The sequence below is a fragment of the Nelumbo lutea genome, chromosome 3 (assembly GCF_056320005.1).
Source record: "Nelumbo lutea isolate HS-2025 chromosome 3, American lotus-T2T, whole genome shotgun sequence".
In the NCBI taxonomy this organism is placed as follows: domain Eukaryota; kingdom Viridiplantae; phylum Streptophyta; class Magnoliopsida; order Proteales; family Nelumbonaceae; genus Nelumbo; species Nelumbo lutea.
This window is the reverse complement of record NC_142686.1, coordinates 34,247,959-34,269,347: the sequence shown is the minus strand read 5'-3', so window position 1 is coordinate 34,269,347 and position 21,389 is coordinate 34,247,959. Positions and strand designations below refer to the sequence as shown.

Genomic DNA, 21,389 nt, shown 5'->3' with positions numbered 1-21,389 from the left:
CAAGGATGCCACATGAGACATATACCCAGAATTTTTTTTTTTGAGAAAATCATCTCTCTTAAGACTGTACGCGTGATAGAAACAGGTTGGGTTAACTCGTATATCCGAAAAAACATTTTTGAGAGAGTCATCTCTCTCAAGACTGCCACGTGACGAAAACGGGTCAGGTCAATCCGTATACCCGACAATGCAAAAATTGTAGATAAATTAAAAAAATAGAAAAAATGCAAAAAATACAAAAAAAATGCAGAAATATCAGAAAAAATACAGAAAATGCTAGAGAATTATGAAAAATGCAGAAAAGCACAAAAAATTATAGAAAATGCAGAAAAATACCAAAAAATTATAGAAAATTTCCGAAAATACAAAAAATGTATAAGTTTTATAGAAGTGCTTTTGTAAAAGTACTTTTATTAAATTACTTATATAAAAGTACTTTTGCAAAAGTGCTTTCATAAAAGTACTTTTATAAAAAAGTGCATTTATGCTTTCATAAAAGTACTTTTATAAAAGTGCTTTTCATGTAAAAGTGCTTTCGTAAAAGTACTTTTAAAAAGTGCATTTATGCTTTCATAAAAGTACTTTTATGAAAGTGCTTTCATGTAAAAGTACTTTTATAAAGTGCTTTTATGCTTTCATAAAAGTGTTTTTGTAAAAGTACTTTCATAAAGTGCTTCTGTAAAAATACTTTCATAAAAGTACTTTTATTAAAACACTTTCATAAAAATACTTCTATAAAAGTGCTTTCGTATAAAAGTAGTTTTGTAAAAGTATTTTCGTAAAAGTACTTTTCATAAAAGTACTTTAAAATTGCTTTTGTAAAAATGTTTTTGTGTAAAATTGCACTTGAACACAAAAGTTAATAAAATATATTTTGTTTCATTTTTAATCACAAAATAAAATGTGGCATGGTGGTTTAGATTTGTAATAAGATGTGTATGCGTTAAAGAGAGTCACTTCAACTGCTGAAATTTTTGAGATTTGGCGAATATAAACCCAATCCATCTTGACCCAACCCTGACCCTAATGGTACCTCGACTCAACCCACCCTATTCCAAACCAAAATGGAGGAAATAAAAAAGGGATAAAGTGATACACAGCTTCGAAAAACAGACAAGTTTTTGGTATCAGAATATGCTTGGAAATCGAAATAGACCTGCTCAAACTTGGACTAAAGGATTTTGGTATCAGAATAATAGACTCACTGTTGATAGGCTGCTGCTGTTAGTGAAATAGTTGAGAAGTTCCTGATAGATTCCAACACATCAGATTCTACTAGCACCTTTGAAATACTAACAGTGTAACCTTCCGGCTTTAATATCCGCGTCCTTGGATTGATCAGTGATTTGGTCTGGAAGGGATGAATTGGTGCCCAACCTAAACTATTTAAAAGGTCTGCTTATCCTTGTAGTCCTCACTTTGGCAGCCATTACCCATTAAGACGGTCTCAAGATTGTCCCAGCTCAACTACCCCACAGAAAGGGAACAGTGAATAACCTGTACTTAGCCCAATAGGTTTACCAAATCCTTAGGTAATTTTGATTTTATTTTATTTTTATGGTTTGGCTAATAAAAGGAAATAATCAAGCTTTTATTTCATGTTCTTATACATCATTCTGAGGTTATCATTTGGGCACTAACATCACATTGAACAAAATCACTGAGGTGATATAGGCCTCATAGCTCAAGTATAATCCATGACAATTTTCCATTTCCGCAGCTTAGGATAAACAAAATGATCTATGAATTACAGATTGCTACAGTGATTGATTGCTGAAGAACAAAGAAATAGGTAGAGGTACAACAACTAACAAATTTTTTTTTTCAATGCTGTTGATATTGGTTGCTGAGGTTTCATCTGAAAGATGGCTATGTCACCGACACAGACTCCAATAGAGCATCAAGGTACACTTTCAGCTTCACTTTTGTTATTGCACCTTCCCTCCGACTCTCTGGGACTTCTTGCCCATTCTTGAATAGAATCAAAGTTGGCAACCCATAAACCTTGTATTGTTCAATCAGCTCTGGGTTTGAGTCATGATCAATCTTTACAACCTTTAATCTGCCTTCATATTCCTAAGATCGACAAACAAACATCATTTCAGTAAACAAAAAGGGTATCCGGATAAGTGCAGAAATGAATTTTGACCCAATTTATGGTTGAAGATCATCTACGATGTCAGTTTTTATCAACAGAAGAAATTTTTTTCCAAACTGATTTAACATTACTGAACACCCCAAATTTTTGCATATGTTGTAGAACTAATTTGAGTCACTTCAATGACACTGAGCATCTAATGCCAAGATGTTTCTATGAAGTTACATTTAGGGCCCATTTGGTTCATGGGAATAGGGGTCTGGAATAAAAAATAGAATGGGTCACTCTGATTCCAACTACAGGAATAGACCTTCCAATTCTGATTCCAAGGGATTTTGATTCCAATTCTGACTATGAACCAAAAAGACCCTTACTGTATTAGGGCAAATCAAGTCATCCCACTAATGTGATTTTGAGGCTAGGCAGAGCAAGAGTTCTGGCAATTTCAAACTACACGCAGTATCACACAAGAGGTTAGTGATATTAAATAACCATAGCAGAGGCTTTTGATGTTTTCACAAGCCTTGTGGGAGGTTTATGAAATGCAACCAATATATTATACATGTTTTAAGAATTTCACTTTTGAGTTAGGTTGGTTTTGAGGGTGGGCCTTGGCGCAATGGTTGGTAGCTCCATTGCAACCTGGGTGACCAAGGTCCGAATCTTGGAAACAGCCACCCTGTATGTTAAGGGGTAAGTGAGTCTCGTGCACTGGCTGCCCTAGTTAGGTTGGTTTTGTATATGTAATGAAAGTGAGTCAATCTATTTTTCCCCGGTCAATAAAAGAAAAGAAAAAAGACTTGGCAGAATATACCAGAAAGAAGTAAAAACCAGAATGGTAACAAAAGAAAGACAAAAAGGAGGGTCATTAATGAACTTGGTGACTATTTTCCAACTCTCTTCCTTTTATGACCATTTACATTCTTTTACCGTTATCGTTTTCTATACTTTTAACTAATTTCAATTTTCTGGTAATCTAAAATAATTTTTGAGGTGTTTGCCACTACGTATAATTTTATTTTTCAAAACAAAAACAATTGCCACATTAGTAAAACCATGTTATTTTTTCTGATGTATCATTTGTTTATGTTTTGAAAAACAAGATCATACTGTGAGAATTCCAAGAGAAAAGAGTGAAAACCCAATTACCTCCATACCCTATGGATGTGACTAGAACATTTTTATGTATCGGAATACCCAATTACCTCAATCTATTCAGATTGTAAGCTAGAAAGAATACCTCTTGTGAATCTCCATAAATGCATAGATCTCCAATTGTGTTAACACCTAATTCAGCCTAAAACAATCTGCCAAATGCAATGGCCATTGTTGATAGTGTTTCAATGTACAAGAAGGTCACCAAACGTCCTCCCTTGCTTCCCCAAACTTTAGAAGAATATCTAGACTTATTTTAAGTCTTCCATACAGTGTTCCACCCTTCCCAAGGGTTAGATCCGAGTTCTACCTCAAATATATCTAAATGGATTTATCTATCTAACCTAGAGGACCCTCTTTTAGAATTATAAACTCTACAAGTCCAAATTCTAGGTAGAGAAGAATCACAAGGCTTTCCTAAGCCAAATCCAACTCTTTCCCAAGTGAAAATAAGAAAAAACCAAAATGCATCATAACACTTCAAAGGGAATCAATGTTGAGGCTGATTTGCTTATATGGGACAAATAGGTTTCCCCAAGAGATTGGATTGAACCACAAATCAAATTCGTGAGAACCAAGCAAGTCTTGTTCAGAGAGGATTATGAAATACCATACGAGTGAACAATTTGCCAAATAGCTGTCAAAACAACCATAAAGTGGTAGCTTACAGCCATAAGGCCCTAGGAACCTTTCTAAGTACAAGAAAGTACCACCTTTGTCTCCCCTAAGGGATAAAATCAAATAGGTTTTATGTTTTACAAGTATTCAACCCATAGTTTTCAATATGCCAAGGCGAGGCTAGGCGACAGGGGAGCGCCTTGTTGCCCAGTTGCCTAGCCGCTTGCCTAGGCAATGGATTTTTTAAGTAAAAAACATATATCCTAGGGTATTAGTTCCCTAGGTTCCATAATCATATATATTTTTTTATCAGCGGTTCCATAACCATATTTCCTTAATAATTACCATAATTTTCATAAGAAAAGTATAAACTTTATGTTAAAGTATAGAAAATCAGCATATTCATAAGAAAAATAAGAAAGAAAAGAAAACTAAAATAATATTTATACTCGCCTAAACCTAGATCAATAAACTTCTTCTTTAATTACCTACAGTGGGAATTTTGTATTTATCTAAGCAAAAGTCATTCAACTTTACTGCACCTTTCTTCTTTGGAATTAGGGTAATGAAAGTGTGATTTAGACTTCATTCGAGGGTGGGCACCTCTGTTCAGGAGGAATTTGAATGAATGGGAGGTGGAGTCTTTGGTCAACTTGCTACAGATTTTATATGATGCCAGGATCCCGGGAACAGGGGAGGACAAAAGGAAATGGTTGTTTGAGAAGTTGGGCTCCTTCTCAGTGAAGTCCTTTTTTAACTACCTTTCAAAGGAGGAGACTTCTTATTTTCCGAGCAACAGGATCTGGATCAGGATTGTTCTTCAAAGTTAGCTTTCTTTGTTTGGTCTGCAGTGCTGGATAAGATTCTAACCAAGGAGAAATTAGCTAGAAGATGTGTAGAAGTGACAGATCTGGAATGCACGTTTTGTAATGGAAATGTGGAGAATACTAATCATTTGTTACTGCATTGTGACTTCACTTACTGGGTTTGGACAAGACTGCTAGAGCTTTTTGGAGTGAATTTATGCTTCCCGAAGGATGTGATGGGTTTCCTAGAGGCATGGCTCTTAGAGGCCTCAGCAAGGCTGGAAAAGTAGCCTGGAGTATCCTCCCCGCTGCCGATTTCTGGGCAGTGTGGGGTGAAAGAAATATTAGAATTTTTGAAGGGAGGCAGAAACCAAAAGAAGAGGTGCTCAACAGGATTATGGGGATGGTGCTTTCATGGCTGACAAATCATCCCCTTTAACAGACAAACTTGGTCTTTTTTAGCCTGATTTTGATTGAAGCTAAGGTGCTCAACAGACAAACTTGGTCTTTTTTAGCCTGATTTCCTTTTTGTAAGAAGATCATAGTGTTCTTTTGGGTTGTTTTTGGAGGTTGGCTTTTCTGGGTTTTGTTAGACAGTTTTGTATGCCCTTAGCTTCAATCAAAATTGATGTACTTTATGAGTTTATTGTAAATGAATAAAAGTACATGTTTGATTCATGTTCCCTTGGTATGTTTCTGTATATTACCCTTAAACTGGACACTTATTGAGACTCGTGTTAGTTTTGAATGTTCACAGCCAGTGGGTCGGTCTGGGGAGACCTATCCTGACAAGGCTGACACTATGGTGCCACCAAGTCGGTTGGGGTGGCTTGTCTCAGCTACCGGGGTGAGACCCTAGACACATACAGTGTGGGATTAATTGAATCTTTGAACTGGACCAGATTTCCAGTATTGCCCTGGACCTTGGAGATTGATGGGCAAAACTGGAAAGTTACACCCGACCCCTAGACTCGATTATGATACTGCACTAGATGTCGGATCGGGCTGTCTTTGATGTACCAATCAGTGAGATCCTTAGCGGGGGTCAAAACCTGGGTATGTTGGGACAATCCGAGAATTCATCTGAGTGGGTGATCATAGTGACAGGATCAGCCCCTTTGTCGGACAAAGGTAATGATCGGGGATGCACTCTCACTGTTGGAAACCAAGACTGCCGGCAGCCGATTTCAACTGTTGAAATTTGTTTTGCAAAATATATTTTATATGAGATATAAAAGTATATATATTATGGTTTCTAAAATATTTGCAAAAGGGTTTTAATTCCCGGGATCCATATAAGTGGAGAGTGCAGCACTGTTCCTTGCAGCCGAGGGAGAGGTCCTCTCTTGTCGGGCAGTGTATGATCATTATGGGCTGAGAGGTTAAGTGTAAGACCATTGATGATAATATCTGATGGGCTAATCTTGCATCTGCCCACAGTCCCTGGGTGTTACAAGGTGGCTTGGCCCAGGGACCACTTAGGGTAAGTGTTGGGCCCATAGAGCCCATTTGATGGGTTTCAGGGGGTGCACTGTCTTTAACAGTGTATTCGACTAGGCCTTGTAACAAAGGCTGGGCCGAACCCATGTGGCTGATGTGTAGATCAATGCTTGGGTCCCACGCCATACAAGGAAGCCCAACTGGGCAGCAGTTAGGAAGGTTAAGTGAGCACATAACCTTAATGGGCCTAAAGCCCATTTCGAACTTGGCTATTAATTTAGTTAATTAAAGGGGCGAATTCTGAGATGGATTAGCAGTTAGGATAGGGTCTTAATCCTATCCACTCAGAGAGTCCAGATCTGAATGTGATTCAGATCTAGAAACCTCCTAATAAGATTAGGATAAAGCTAATCTAATCTGCAGATAAGATAAGGGTTTATCCTTATCATTAGAAGAGAAAGCTGATCCAAATATGATTTGGATAAGCACCTCCTAATGGGATTAGGAGCTGATCTTTTCAAGTTAACAAAAGAAGGAAGGGGGCGGCAGCCTTGAGAGAGACCAAGAAACACATCAGATCCTCTTTAATGCTGAAATCAAGAAGAGAGAATTCTGCACCCTGCGAATACTCTCTTGCCGCCTCCCTGCTCTTGCCGCCCTGTTTGCCAGTTCGATCTCCAGCTGTGGGAGAAGTCAAGATTGGATCTTGACATCAATTCTTTGAGAAAGGATTGAAAAGGGAGTTGTGCTCACGTTCCATTCTGCACTGCGCCATCTTCAGTGGGAGCAGTCTTTGGATCATTCCTTGGGCGTGAACACCTACGTTGGGAGATATTGCTTCTCCGTATCAGGTATCATTCTCTCCCATTCCTTTTGGTTCAGATCTGGTTTAGTTGAAGGTTCAAGATTTATCCTTGAAAATATGATTTTCTAAATAGGGAATGTGATTCCCAGTTGAAGGAAGAGAAAAATTTTTGAAATTCACCCCTTATTCCGCAATCTTTGGACGTCCATCTGATGGATCTCTCAACCCTTCAGGTTTTACTGTGTATTCCGCTGTACAGTCTCTCATTGTACAGGGGCTATATTGTATTCTGCCCTTTTGTTTATAATGAATTACTTTACCTTACAGATTAAAAAAAAAAAAGAATTCATTTCTAGTTGCTCTTTTATTTTCTCAAAGTTCATAGCTAAATTCTTGAGACAAGATTTTAGATCTTGAATCTTTCCTGCAAAAGAAGACTAAGAACAGCCTCACTCAAAGCTATTTAGCCTTTCCAACATAAAAGGTTGTTAACATTTGAGAGAAGAGAATTGATTTCATTAAAAAGATAGAAAGGGGTGTACACGAAGAGATGTACAAAGGCCTTGACAACAGAAAAACAAAATCAAAGCCCACTAATTACTTGGCATTGTATTTGCACTATACAATCAGTCCCTTCCAACCCAGATTTTGCTATTGACTTCTCCTTTCAAATCCTACACAACTAAGAGCATATTTTCACCTTCTTTTTCTTGTGTAGTTCAACTAATAAGTCTTAATGATCTTGAAACATTCTTAACCATTTCTCTACCTTTTAGTAGGTCTTTTAATCAATTAATTAGATTTCTTTTACACATAGCCCTTAAGACCTACATCACAAAAACTATAAACTAACGTTAAATATACAGAACTTGGTGCACTGAAGAAAAAATAAATAGAAGGGAACTTGATAACTTGATTTCAAAATAAACTAGGATTTCTAGTATGACCCAAAAGAGAAACAAGAACTCTCAAATCTTACCTTGTGAATCTACGAGAACCATTTCCAAATGATTTCAATTGAGCTTTGGTTTTAATTGCTTTTTCTATAGTCCTGGATTCGGTATTGCAGGAAAAGAAACTTTCCTATCTCAATTCATAAGTAACTAATTATCAAACCATATTCGCAAATTCTAAAGTAGAATTGTGAACATTCATGCACAAATTCGAGTTCGATGACGGGAAAGAAGAAAGAAATCAGGTTAAAGTGGCACCTGTGAAACCCAATCAATTGCAGGGGAAATTAACTTGCATGGCCCACACCAATCTGCAACAAATTCGACAAGAACAGGAAGATCAGACGTCAGTACCGTCTCCGAGAACTGGCTCTGATTAATCTCAGTAGGACCACAGCTTATCACGAATCTTGGGACCGAGGAGACCCCGCGAAGCCCTAGCTTCCCCCAACTCCGAGACCTAAACAAGAGCCTCCTCGAAGATGGCGATCTAATAAACCAACTCGTCTGCAAGTTGAATGCCGAGGGTGTTATACGCACGGGTGGGACTGATAATCTCAAGGAGGTCGTTGGATTCAAGGTGATAGTCATCATGTTCAAGAAAACCTGGAGAGAGAGAGAGAGAGAGAGAGAGAGAGAGAGGTCAGAAAGGGAGCGCTGCAGAAGAATTCGATTCTGTTATCTACCAAAGAATGACGCCCAAGAAGAGGACATCCCAGGAGCTGAGAGAACAAATGGCTGTTGGCTGTTGCATGTGTGGTTTGCGCAGTTCCGCGGTGGAAACCGGGAATCTATTCTCTGACTCCGGGTAAGGTAAACTAAACGGGCCCAAACCGAACCCGGACTGATCCAACCCGATAATTTTTACGGGCTGAACTTTGCGGTTTATGCCCCAATAACGTGGATTCGAGGCAATATTAGCAGAGTCCGGATTTTTATCCACATAACATCGCAGCCATACATGCGAAACATCTCATCCTTGCTTACATTTTATAGCCGCCCACAGCTACCCACAATCCCAGACATCACTATAGCCGCACATTGAGAACATACAAAGTGCTAAGCCTCTGATCACATAACGGTGCAAGGCAGAAGATCGGGCTCATGTTTAGGCCTGGGCTACCCTTATCAGTCATCACAAGTGCTAAGCCCGTCCAGGCCCAGCCCATGATCATCATTCATCACCAATTGTCCAGCCCATTCTTCTTGTGATCCATTAGCAGGGTCCATTAATGGAACAATCCAGAACGTTTTATCCACGTCAGTGACCCGAGTCCCCATTCTCACAGTTGGACGGTTGGAATCTACACTACTTCCGCCCCTCCTGTGCATCCACATCTCTATAAATACATTGACGATGACGAATGACGATCAGACCTTAAAAAAAAAATAAATAAATAAATAAAAGAAAGAAAGAAAAAAAGGAGAGAGGGAAAAAAGAAAAAAAAAAAAGAAAAAAAAAGGTGTTCTTCCTGTTACCAACCTCGGCTCATTCTTTTCCCTCTCCTCCTCCATTCTTTCTTTCTCCTGCAAAGCATGTCATCCGCCGGAATCTCGGGCGGCGGTGGCGGTGGTGGTGGTGCGCCTCAGCAGTATTTCTGCTACCAGTGCAACCGTACGGTGCTTATAACTCCGTCTCCGTCCTCGGACCTCGTCTGCCCTAGTTGCAATGGTGGGTTTCTCGAAGAATACGAAAACCCTAACCCTAGCCCCGCTTCGAATCTCGACTCCCTCTTGGGCTTCTCTGATAATTTCTCTGGATTGCCTTCTCTGGTCGCTGGACTCGGGTTTTCCCCTTTCTTCCCCGCCCCTACCTCTGGTGACCCACAAAACCCTACCGATCTCTCCGGCCTCTTCGGCCCCGGATTCCGCCTACGCTCGTCGCCGACTTACCTCCAAGAAGGCCCCGAAGCGTTTAATCCGTTGGCTTTCCTTCAAAGTTACCTCCAAGCGTTGAGAGCCGACGGCGCGAACATTCAGTTTGTCATTGAGAACAGCCCCGGTGACACTGCGTTCCGTCTTCCCGCCAACCTTGGCGACTACTTCATCGGTCCTGGGCTCGAACAATTGATCCAGCAGTTGGCGGAGAACGATCCCAATCGATATGGAACGCCGCCCGCCTCCAAATCGGCCATTGATGGGCTCCCGGATGTGAAGATCTCGGAGGAATTATTGGCATCGGATTTGGCGCAGTGCGCCGTCTGCAAGGACACGTTCGAGCTTGGGAGCGAGGCAAAGCAAATGCCGTGCAAACATATTTACCACTCGGATTGTATTTTGCCATGGTTGAAGTTGCATAATTCTTGTCCAGTTTGTCGATACGAGTTGCCGACTGATGATCCGGATTATGAGCAACGGAGGGGCGGGCTGGGAACGGGGAGTTCCATTGGGGATGGTGGGCCTGTCGATTCAGGCGGTGGAAGGGCAGGGCAGGAGAACAATCAACCGACAACAGAACGGAGTTTTAGAATAACGCTGCCATCAATATTTAGGGCATTTGCCTCACCTGCAGAGACGAGCAATAGCGGGGTTGGAACCAACAATGGCAGTAATGGAGGGGACCCGAACAGTGGTAATCGAGGGAATAGGGATTTTGGGTCAGAGACCAGGCAAGAAGATTTGGGTTAAGGATTGTAGGTACTGTTCTAAGAACTAGACGTTCCTTCTTTTTTTTTTCCCCTTGTTATATTTTTCTTTATGCATTATGCTTCTGTCGTTGTTGCTCTGCTGCTGTTGTTTACGAGTTTATGCACGGGTATGGATTCAGAACTTGAGATTATTTGGTAATCTGTGTATCCTAGAATAAAGTTGGGTTACTTTGAAGGTTTGACCATGTGTATCTACTTTGCGACAGTGGGAGTTCCTTAAGCTGACAACAATCAACAAATCTCCTCCCCTCATGCGAGTTGTGATTTGTTGTCCAGGGCTGTTTGATTTTTGTGTATACCTTATTACATTAAAATAACCTCCCACGCACCATGGTCCCTCCTAGAGACCTCTGATATCACTGAGTTATTCTCACATCTCATTTCTTTCTCTACAACTATTGGAGCTGTGCACATTTGTCATTACACATTCAAACCCATCCTCAGGTTGTTTAAATCTTATTGAAACAGTGAGTCTCCCAACTAACTCCTTCAAATCTTCTAGACTCTCATTTATCCACATGGCGGCAACACAATCCTTCATGAAGCTCCCCAAAAGGGTGCCAAAGCCCAACTTATGTCTCTAGAACTGCATAGGCTTCTAAATCCACCTTCTATCAATTTTTGATATAAGAACTAGATCAGCTTTTTCTCTTCTAATCACTTCTCTGTGATCCCTCTTTTCCTAGCACTGCCAATTCCGTTCACATTCCAATTTATTATATATATTTTTTGTATAAATGTCCAATTTATTATATTTATTTCTATACTTTCTTTTATTTTCCCTTCATGTTCCCGGTAACCCTTCATTTTCTTCCGACTTCTCTTTTCCCCTCTTTTACTGAACTCCTTATTACAACCTATATCCAATTTTAATTTTTCCACCCTATTCTTTTTTTTCCCTCTCTCAACATTTCCTTGTGTACACTAAAATCTTTTGAAGTTTTAAACTGAATTCCCATCCTTTTTTTTGAAAAGGTAAAGTAAGAGTTCATTAAAGGAAAAAGAAGAAGAGTACAAAGGAAGGCTCTCCAGTGCAGCAGGAGCACAAGGAGAAAAGCAGAGGCCCACAAAACCAAAAGTGGGCCAAACAACACGGAACAAAATTGCTTGGCCCAACAATGGACAGAGCACAAACACAATACTTCGATCACAGCCAAAAGGCCTAACTCCTCATTTAACTCCTTTTTTTATGCTTTGTTCATATAATTCCTGTCTCGGTTTCTCATTTTTTTCTTTGCATCTTCTGCAGTTCGTCCATTTCCTTTTCCTTCAGCTCCTCAAATATCTGGCTTATTAATTGTCAAATTCTTTCCCCTTCCTCCTTATCCTCACCTTTTTCCTAGCCCCTTCTTCTCTACCCTTTCTTCTTCTTCTCCTTCTACACAGGTTGTGGCATCAATTGACATGGATTGAGAAGCTAAATCTGCCTCAATTGAAATGACACAATTACCTTGGGCAAGAAAGGAGAAAGTATTTCAGAGTATCACAACTTTTTTTTGTAGAAATGCATCCCTATCCTGTTCCAGAGATTGTTGATAGCCTTCCAAAATGTGCATATTCTTCTCCTTGTTGCTTCTATAGGGTAACACTTGGACATCTCTTAAGTTTCTGTTGATTTTCCTCCCATAGTGCATCCTTGCTCATCGTTTGGTTTTCCTTTCCTATCTCTTTACATGCACCTTGTGTTTGTTCGAAATTTAGCATTAGAACCCTCTCTATCAGATTTTCATTTTGTCTCTCCATCCCCTTTCTTTGGCTGCAGCTGTTTGTGTTTTTTCCTTCTCTCTAAGGTTCATTTCGACTTACATCTTGTAAAGTTTTAGATCCTTGATCATCTTTTGTGAAGAGGTGCTCGGTATGAAGAATATCTAGTGATTACTTTGCTTGTCCTTTCCTCTAGGTCAACACTGCCAACACTTGAGGAGTCGTTATAAATCTCCATTACATCTGATCCATCCTGTATCATGAGTCTCTTCTAGTTCTAACTTTCATTGTTGTGTATACCTGTGATTTGGCCTATTGCAAGTGGGAGAGGGAGTTACATCATGACACCTGTTTCATTTTTTATCTTTCATTCACTTTTGTTGTTGTTCTTTGATCCGGTTGAACCATTCTGTTGGTCCATTCTCAACTGAATTGGTTCATTGAAGGCTTCCTTTTGATTTTCCTTAACATTTAACAATGATTTAGGCATACTGACCTTCCCTAGGCCTAGGTGCAATGCCTTTACAGAGGTGTGCCTAGTTTGTGCATGGTGATTCTTGCACCTCAGCCCAGGTGCATGCCTTTGTTAAAATTTGCCTTTTTTGCCTTTCGATCTTCCATCTTTAACTCAGATTCTTCATCTTCAATATGCTGTTGGATATTGCTTTTCCGGATTCCTATCTCTTCATCTTCCCTTTTGTGGTAATTTCTTGCCTTCTTTTGTCGTGTGGCTCCTTGGATGCCACATAATACCAGGAAAGACACATATCATCTTCTCCAGCTCTTCCCTCCTTCCACCACTATGTTTCAATGGAAGTGACAATTCAGACTTGGAATTTCTACTTATTAGAGTACAATTCTACCATATGATGAGTCGTATCTTATTTAACACCAACCAACTGCATCACCACTGATCAGAGGTTACTGAAATCAAACCATCTCACCCCCACGTAGTGCTGCTATCTCCCGAGAATATCTTTTGACCATAAGTGAAAAGCAGTCCTAGAAGTCACAATACTGTCTGTCTGTCTTTAGGATAATATTGCCTAGGGAAGCAAAGAAGCTAGAGAAAATGATGAGAGACTTTCTTTGGGAACTGGTAGAAGGTAAAGAAGATCATGTAATCAAATTGGAGGTTGTGAGTGGAAGTAAAGAAGAAGGGGATTTGGGTTTAGGAAAGGTGGTTCAAAAGAATCTATTGTTGTTAGGGAAGTGGGTGTGGTGATGGCCCCTAGAGTGAGAGTGGCTTTGGCATGAAGTGGTGAAAAGTATTCATGGATGTTCAGAGAATGGGTGGGGTGTTGGTGCATCACGGAGGACTAGCTTGGCAACACCTTGGAAGGCAATTCACAGATTACTTCCACAGTTTATCAGTTGTGTTGGATATGATGTTTTCTCTGGAAATTCTGTTCAGTTTTGGGAGGATACCTGGGTTGGATATCTTCTCCTAAAAGGCCTTTTTCCTTTCTTGTTCTCTGTTTCTTTGTATAAAAAAGAGGTGATATAAAAAATGTCTGCCTTCTATTTAAAGCTCTTGGCTTTGACCTGGGACTTTGGCTTCCGTAGAGGGTCAAGGGGTGAGGAAATTGAATGTTTTTCTAATCTGCTTTGCCTCCTTGATAAGGTTTGGTTGGATCCTTTTAAGCTAGATAAAAGGTTTTGGGTCCCTAGTCCTAAAGGGAGTTTTTCTTGTGGTTCCTTTTTCAAATCCCTTTGCCAGTCTTTCACTCAATAGGTTTTCCCTTTCAAAGAAATCTGGTATAGGCTGGTTCCCCCCAAAGGTTATGGCTTTTTGTTAGGAAGTGTTATATGGGAAAGTAAACAGCTCGGATAACCTACAAAAGAGAAGACCTTTCTTTTGTATTTCACCTAACTAGTGTACTCTTTGTAGATCTCATGGTGAGGACTGTTACCATTTATTTATTTCTTGTACGGTCACTGCAGAGCTTTGGGTTTGGCTTTTCTCTTTGTTTGGGTGCCAGGTGGAATATGCTAGTAGAAATAAGCATGATCTTTAACCCTTCTGCCTTCTCCTGACCCCACAAAAGAGGAAGGATTATGTGGAGGTGTGTGAAAACAGCTTTAATATTGACAAATTGGGAAGAAAGGAATGCCAGAATCTTCTAAGAAAAGGAGGGGAATATCTTATGCATAGGGCAATACATTGGTCAAAGACCTTAGATCTCTTCCACCATTTCTCCTTTACTGACTTATGGAGGAACTGGCTAGCAGTAGCAGGCTGCTCCCCTTAGGGTAACCCCAAGTCCCCCCACCCCCCCTCCCTTAAGGTTTACTAAAGCTGAATTTTGATGGGAGCTAGGGCAACCCAGGGCCTTCTGGAATGAGAGGTGTATTGAGAAATGAGTTTGGAAAGGTTGTTTGTTCTTCCCTATTCCGGTCCTTTGGGTGTTGGGAATAGGGCAGGGTTACTAGCTTCCATACCAGGAGTGTATCATGCAAATGAATTGGGTGTGGAGCAGCTGTTAATTGAAGGTGATTCCAAGGTAGTGGTGGAATGTTTGAAGAATCCCAAGGATGCTGTGTGGTGCTACAAGAATGAACTAAAGAAAATCATCAGGTTGCTGACAAGGAATATGTCTATAATAATACTGTGGGTGGGGGAGATCAGCTAATGCCTTTGCTGATGTTTTGGCAAAACATGGGGCAAATAGGAAAGCACTGTTCTGGGCTTAGTGATCTCATATTCTTGTATCTTATGTTGCAGTTTCTGTTTAATCTGTTCGGAGAGGTGGCATCCCGTGTCTCTCGAAGGGTCTTCTCATTGTTCCAGTAATATGGAATTGCTCCTTAATCATTTCTACTATTCCATCCCAATTGTGAATCTTCTCCTTTGCTGAAACTACCAGTCATTGAAATCTTTCATCATCTTTTATTCCTCCCCCCATCCATTTCCAGACTACTTCCTTTTCTTTTTCTCTTCCTCTTTCAGCTTGTCTCCATTATTTCACTGGTTTGTGTATCCATTTCAGACTACTTAGTTTTCCTTCTATGGAGGTTTGGGTATCCTCTTTGAAATTTGTGATGCAATTGCTTCTACTGTTAGTTACTTGGACACTATCTTCCCTGGTTCTGTTACCCAGGTTATAACTAATGGTAGGGGTTGTTCATCAAAAAAGTAATTTTAGGTGTTAAAGAAACATAGGGTTTAATGATGCATATCCATGGGCTTAGATGGGTAACTTAGACAAAGTGGCTTGAATTATATATAGCTGCATGAGGTTGCTCCTGCCCATCTATCGGCGTTCAGTCCTTGATTGCTTCTAATGAAGAAAGCCCATAAACTTAAATTGACCCTTTTTGGTGGAATGCAAAAACAGATGGGTGACTTGGACAAAGTGGCCTAAATGATAAAACAAGAGAAATATAGTAGAACGATGAAAACTTGTGGTGAAGAATAGATACAAACAAGAACGAGAAAAAAGATAAGCAATGAGTTATGAGACGTCAGAATGATTGAAGTTGCAATAGCTCGTCAAATACACCCAACCATTCTTATATTAGTTCTAAGTAATATTCTTAAAGCTTGAACTATGAGCCACTTTATATCTGCTGTGCTTACTGCCGAGACCTAAATAGGTGAGTCTATACCCTGGACACTACAGGGGTGTTTGCCAATATGCAAGGTTTTGTTTTAGTAAATGCTCCCAAGTGATGTTTTTCCAAGCCTACAAAACATGATTACCGCTAGAAAGGGACTGCTGGTAACCTGTAAAACATAGTTACTGCTAGAAAGGGCATATCGTACTGATACTTCGAACCTTGCTTATACTATTTGGTTTTTATAGAATGATTGTTCTTGTTGGTAGCTACTGGTGGACCATTTATCTGGTTTTCTCGTACATTTAGTGGATGTTAACCAATATGTTTTTTTTTTTTCAAAACAAAACAATTGTGAATTGCCACTTCTGCGAAATCATATTGTTTTTTCTTTATTCTGATGCTGCAGTTCTTTTTATTTTCAAAAACAAATTCATACATATTGATGAATATCCACTTGGATTTTTACAAAAGACATGTTGAATTTGCTTTGCCATGGTAGAACAATTGGCTATAGATCTTTCATTTGGCTTGTACATATTCTCTGAAAGCTGCAGGATCTGTCTCTCTTGTGTTAATATCTCATGCTTTTTATTCAGATTTTCGTGTTAAACCTTTCTGCTCTATTTGGTAAATTATTTTATCAGACATTGTTTTGGCTCCAATTTGTATACATAGTAGAATGAAATGCTTGTTTGGTTGCAAAGAGATGAAAGGTTATTGTGTTTTTCTTTGTGGACTTTGGAGTTCTGCAATCGTATGCACAAAGTGGCTAAGAAAGAAAATGAGAAAAAGTTAACCCCAAATTATGTCTATGCATTGTGGATTAAGGAAGGCGATGGGAACACTAGATTCTTCCATGATTTGGCAAATGGGAGACGAAGAAAGAATTTTGTGACCAAGCTAGAGATAGGAGAGGAGGTGATTACCAACCAGGATGGCATAGCCAGGAAATTTGTGGATCACTTCAAATCGATTTATAGAAGGCCTTTGAGTGAGAGAACAGTCATGGAAAGGGTGGATTGACCAAGAATTGAGGAAGGAGTGGCAAGGTGGATAGAAAGGGATTTCGAGGAAGAAGAGATTAAAAAAGTTGTCTTTCTAATGGATAGATCCAAGGCTCCGGGTCCAAATGGCTTTATAATGGGTTTTTATCAAGACTGTTGGGAGGTGTTGAAAGAGGATCTAGCTGAAGTCTTTAAGGAATTTGCAGACAATCACATTATAAGCCCTGGAATTAATGCCACTTTTTTGGCCTTGATACCTAAGAAGATTGATGCCAACCACCCAAAAGATTATAGGCCTATTAGTCTGGTGACAAGCATCTATAAAATCCTGGCTAAAGTGCTCTCATTGAGGATCAAAACAGTCCTCCCTACCATCATTAGTGAAACTTAGGGGGGCTTTCATTCAAGGGCGACAAATAACAAATCAGATCTTAATTGCGAATGAGTGTGTGGAGGAAATGAAAAGGTCTAGTAGGAAAGGATTCATTTGTAAATTGGATCTTGAAAATGCCTATGATTTGGTGGACTGGGAGTTTTTATTAGAGGTTATGCGAAATGGTGGATTTGGGGACAAGTGGTGTAGTTGGATCTTTGGGTGTATCAGTACTTGTCACTATTCTATTCTGGTAAATGGTACAGTAAGGGATTTTTTTCCGGCTTGCAGGGGTGTCAGGCAAGGGGATCCACTTTCACCATTCATTTTTACCTTAGTAGCTGATGTGATTAGTAGGATCATTACTAAGGCTGACAACGAAGATGCCATTAGGGGTTGGAGAATAGGGAGACACCAAGTCCCCGTCACCCACCTTCAGTTTGCAGACGACCTAATGATTTTTTTGTGAAGGAGGTCTTAGTGAAAAGGTAGCAAACCTAAAGGAGCTAATAAAAGGATTTGAAAGTGTCTCTAATTTGAGAATAAATCTGGAAAAGAGTTGCGTAGCAGGTATAATTTTGGAGGTAGGGGAGGTCAAGGCTATTGCGGAGTGTCTTGAGTGTTCCACCTCTGCTTGGCCTATGTTATATTTAGGGCTTCCTTTAGGGGCAAATCCTAGGGAGAGTAGATTTTGGACCCCAGTGTTAGAAAAATTTGAGAAGAGATTAGTCTCATGGAAGAGGAACTATATCTCTTTAGGAGGAAGAATTGCCCTAATAAGAGCTACCTTGGCTAACTTACCTACTTATTATTTGTTTGTCTATAGGATACCAATTAGGGAAGCTAGGAAGCTGGAGAAGTTGATGAGGGGCTTCTTATGGGAGCCGGGACAAGAGAAAAATGATCACTTGGTAATTGGGAAATTGTGTGCAGAAGTAAAGAAGAGGGGGCTTTGGGGATTGGGAGGGTAACTAGAAAGAATCAAGCTCTGTTAGGGAAATGGTTGTGGAGATGGCCTTTGGAGAGAGAGATTGTGGCATGAGGTGGTGGGAAGCATTCATGGGAGGTCAAAGAATGGATGGGATGCTGGTGTATCAAGGCAAGCTAACCTAGCAGCACCTTGGAAGGCTATTAACAACACCCTTCCTCAATTCCTCAATTTTATCAAGTATGAAGTTTGTTTTGGCAACTCTATCCTTTTTGGGAGGATATTTGGGCAGGGGACTCACCGTTAAAGGTTTTGTTCCCCTCGCTTTCTATTTCTTTGTACAAAAAAAAGGTGGTCTCAAAATTTGTCTCACCCTTGGGAACACCGTTAGACCCTACTTGGGATTTTGGTTTTCGTAGAGGACTTGCGGATGCTGAAATTGAGTCTTTCTTTTTTGCTTGGGTGTCTTAATCAGGTTTGTTTGGATCCCTCCAAGCCAGATAAGAGGGTTTGGACTCCTAGACCCAATGGAACCGTTACTTGTGCTTCTTTTTCAAGTCCATCTCTCAACTTTCTACTCACCAACCCTTTCCGTCAGAAGAAATTTGGTGTAGGCCAGTCCCCCCAAAAATTACGGCTTTTTGTTGGGAAGTTTTCCATGGGAAAGTAAACACTTTAGACAACCTACAAAAAAGACCTTTTCTCTGTATTTCTCCTAATTGGTGTATCCTCTGTAGAGCTCACGGTGAGGATTGTTACCATCTATTTGTATCTTGTCCCTTTTCTGTAGACCTTTGGGCTTGGCTACTTTCGTTGTTTGGGGGTAGTTGGAGTCTACTAGTAGAAGTTCACATGCTCTTCAACCATTCTACCTTTTATTGGTGTACAAAAATAGGGAGAATTATGTGGAGATGTGCTCGTGCTGCTTTGACTTGGACTCTTTGGGAAGAAAGGAATCTCAGAATTTTTCAAGATAAGGAAAGGAACAACCAAGATTTGAAAGACTGTGTGTTAAACAGGGCAATACATTGGTTGGAGACCTTGGAAATCTTTCATCAATTCTCCTTTAATGACATTTGGAGAAATTGGTCAACAGTAGCAAGGTGTTCATCTTTAAAGGCCAAATCAATTACAAGTTGGTCTCCTCCATCCAAAGGCTCAATTAAGTTGGACTTTGATGGAAGCAGCATGGGTAATCCAGGATTATCCGGAGTGGGGGTGCTTTGAGAAATGAGAAGGGAGAGATTTTGTTGCTCTACTCGGGTCCTTTGGGAATTGGGAATTCCATCAGGGCAGAACTTTTAGCTGTTGTACAAGGGGTCCAATTTGCAAACCAGCTGGAGGTACAACAACTAATAATCGAGGGGGATTCCAAAGTGGTGGTGGGTTGGTTGAAAAATTCTGAAAAGGCTATGTGGCGATACAAGAATGAAATGAAGAAATTTAGTTGGTTGACAAGGAATATGTTGGTCACTGTACAGTGGGTGGGGAGATAAGCAAATACCTTGTCAGATGTGTTAGCTAAGCAAGGGGTAAATAGGGAAGAATTATTTTGGGCTCAGTTGTGATTCTTGTTTTTCTTTCCTAGTTTACTTGCAAGTTTCAAGGAGGGGCTGCAGCTCGTGCCTCTCATTGGGTGGATGTATGAACTCACTCTAATTTGCTTCTGAATCAATAAACTTATTATTATTCATTAAAAAAAAATTATGTCTATGCATTCATTGACATGAACCAAGAAGTTATAGAAATTCTGAGGTCTTGGAGTGCAGATCTGCTAGTAATAAAACAACTCTTGGAACATAGCTTTTTCTGTGCCAACCATCCGCAATACATGTAAAATGCACTTGTGCATATTATTTAGCATAAACTTAAAACTTCCATTTGTTGAGGACTGGAATAAAACTGTGATATTCCCTAGTGTTGTTTGTTGCTAGCACAAATTCAGACTTGTCCTGGTGGTGCTTTGAAATAAAAATTTACTATGGGCTGAGCCTTATTCTTTTCATTAAAGCAACCTGTATACCGAGTAATACATAATTCTGTAATTCCAGGCTAGTTTTATTTAATGTTGCTCATCATGTAATTCATGTCTACTACTACAAAGTACAAACAAATCATATGTTTTGGTTGTTGGATACTTGTTGTATCCCTTACTAGTTGGGGGTGTCAAATGGTAAGGAAAAGCATTTATTTGATAGAGGACTCATGCTCTGCAGCATCTTACGTCTTTCGAGATCAAGGAACAACTCTTTCTAGTCTTGCTTTCATGGTAACCCCGCTAGACGAGTCTTTTCTTGATGGAAGGGGATTCAAATGTGTAACGATGTATGGACATAAAAAGGGATCATATACATAGAAGATTAGTGCTGTTGCATTTGGAAAATGGGTCATGATACCTTTTCTGCTCCAGAAGAATTCCTTGTAATTTCATAATTGAGGACAATTAATTTTCTTAATTGATTTGCATTTGCATAATTGCTTTCAGGACGACCTCTATTTTGTTTGACTTCTTGTTATGGAGTGGTTGAAATGTTGAAATTATACCGTATGTCATTTTAATACTCCTACTTAGAGTTGCCGAAATCCATCAGTAAGTATTTCTACATGGTTTTTATATTAAATATTGGATTGGAGCCTGTAGAAAACGAACCAGTGCCACACCAAACAACTATGGAAAAATAATGCTATTGTTATCAGGTCACTACTTTATGGTGTCTATTTTGTGATGCCCATGCCCGTGCTTGCAGTTTGCACCAAAGTAGGAACGTTTTGAATCCATGAAGAGAGAGAATACTAAATGTGACAGCAAGGCTTTTTTTTTGGGTACTCAACACAACACTCGCTAGCTTTTCAACCTAGGTGGTAGTAGCGGGATTCGAATCCGCCTCTCTTCTGGGCTAGTTTTTCTATCGGCAAGTTATTCATTTCGGGGTTGATTAAGATTTAAAATATTGACATGATACGCCTGATACAGGGCATATTTGAATGTGTGGATATGTGGAATGGGTGGAAAATGATATGACCTATTCTGCTTGTCATGACTGCCACATAACCTGTAGCACCGGTCATGACTCATGACCATCTATGGAAAAAATTTTGGAGGTTGTGTGACCAATGACATAGGTAAAAAATGCAGATTCTTTTGAATTTTTATTGACAATTTCTTTAGGCTGTCCAACTATCAATGGGAAATTTATAAATGATTTTTCATTGCAGAAATACTACAAATGGATCTACAAATGATTTTGAACTCATTTATCTAACAATGATTTATGCTGAAAATGGTTTTTCTCTTA

The 21,389-nt window shown here is 39.7% G+C and overlaps 2 protein-coding genes across 2 annotated transcripts; one reads left to right on the top strand and one right to left on the bottom strand.

Annotated features, from left to right (window-relative positions):
* Positions 1 to 1,647: 1,647 nt before the first annotated feature.
* Positions 1,648 to 8,643, bottom strand: LOC148864159 (thioredoxin X, chloroplastic-like). Its single transcript, XM_088975764.1, has 2 exons — positions 8,134 to 8,643; positions 1,648 to 2,076 (listed from the first exon to the last, which is right to left on the bottom strand). Exons 1-2 carry the CDS (start codon positions 8,467 to 8,469, stop codon positions 1,870 to 1,872), a joined length of 543 nt encoding a protein of 180 aa, XP_088831890.1. The 5' UTR covers positions 8,470 to 8,643; the 3' UTR covers positions 1,648 to 1,869.
* A 522-nt stretch (positions 8,644 to 9,165) lies between these two features.
* Positions 9,166 to 20,577, top strand: LOC148864158 (E3 ubiquitin-protein ligase RING1-like). Its single transcript, XM_088975763.1, has 2 exons — positions 9,166 to 10,512; positions 20,310 to 20,577. Exon 1 carries the CDS (start codon positions 9,412 to 9,414, stop codon positions 10,501 to 10,503), a length of 1,092 nt encoding a protein of 363 aa, XP_088831889.1. The 5' UTR covers positions 9,166 to 9,411; the 3' UTR covers positions 10,504 to 10,512; positions 20,310 to 20,577.
* Positions 20,578 to 21,389: the final 812 nt, after the last annotated feature.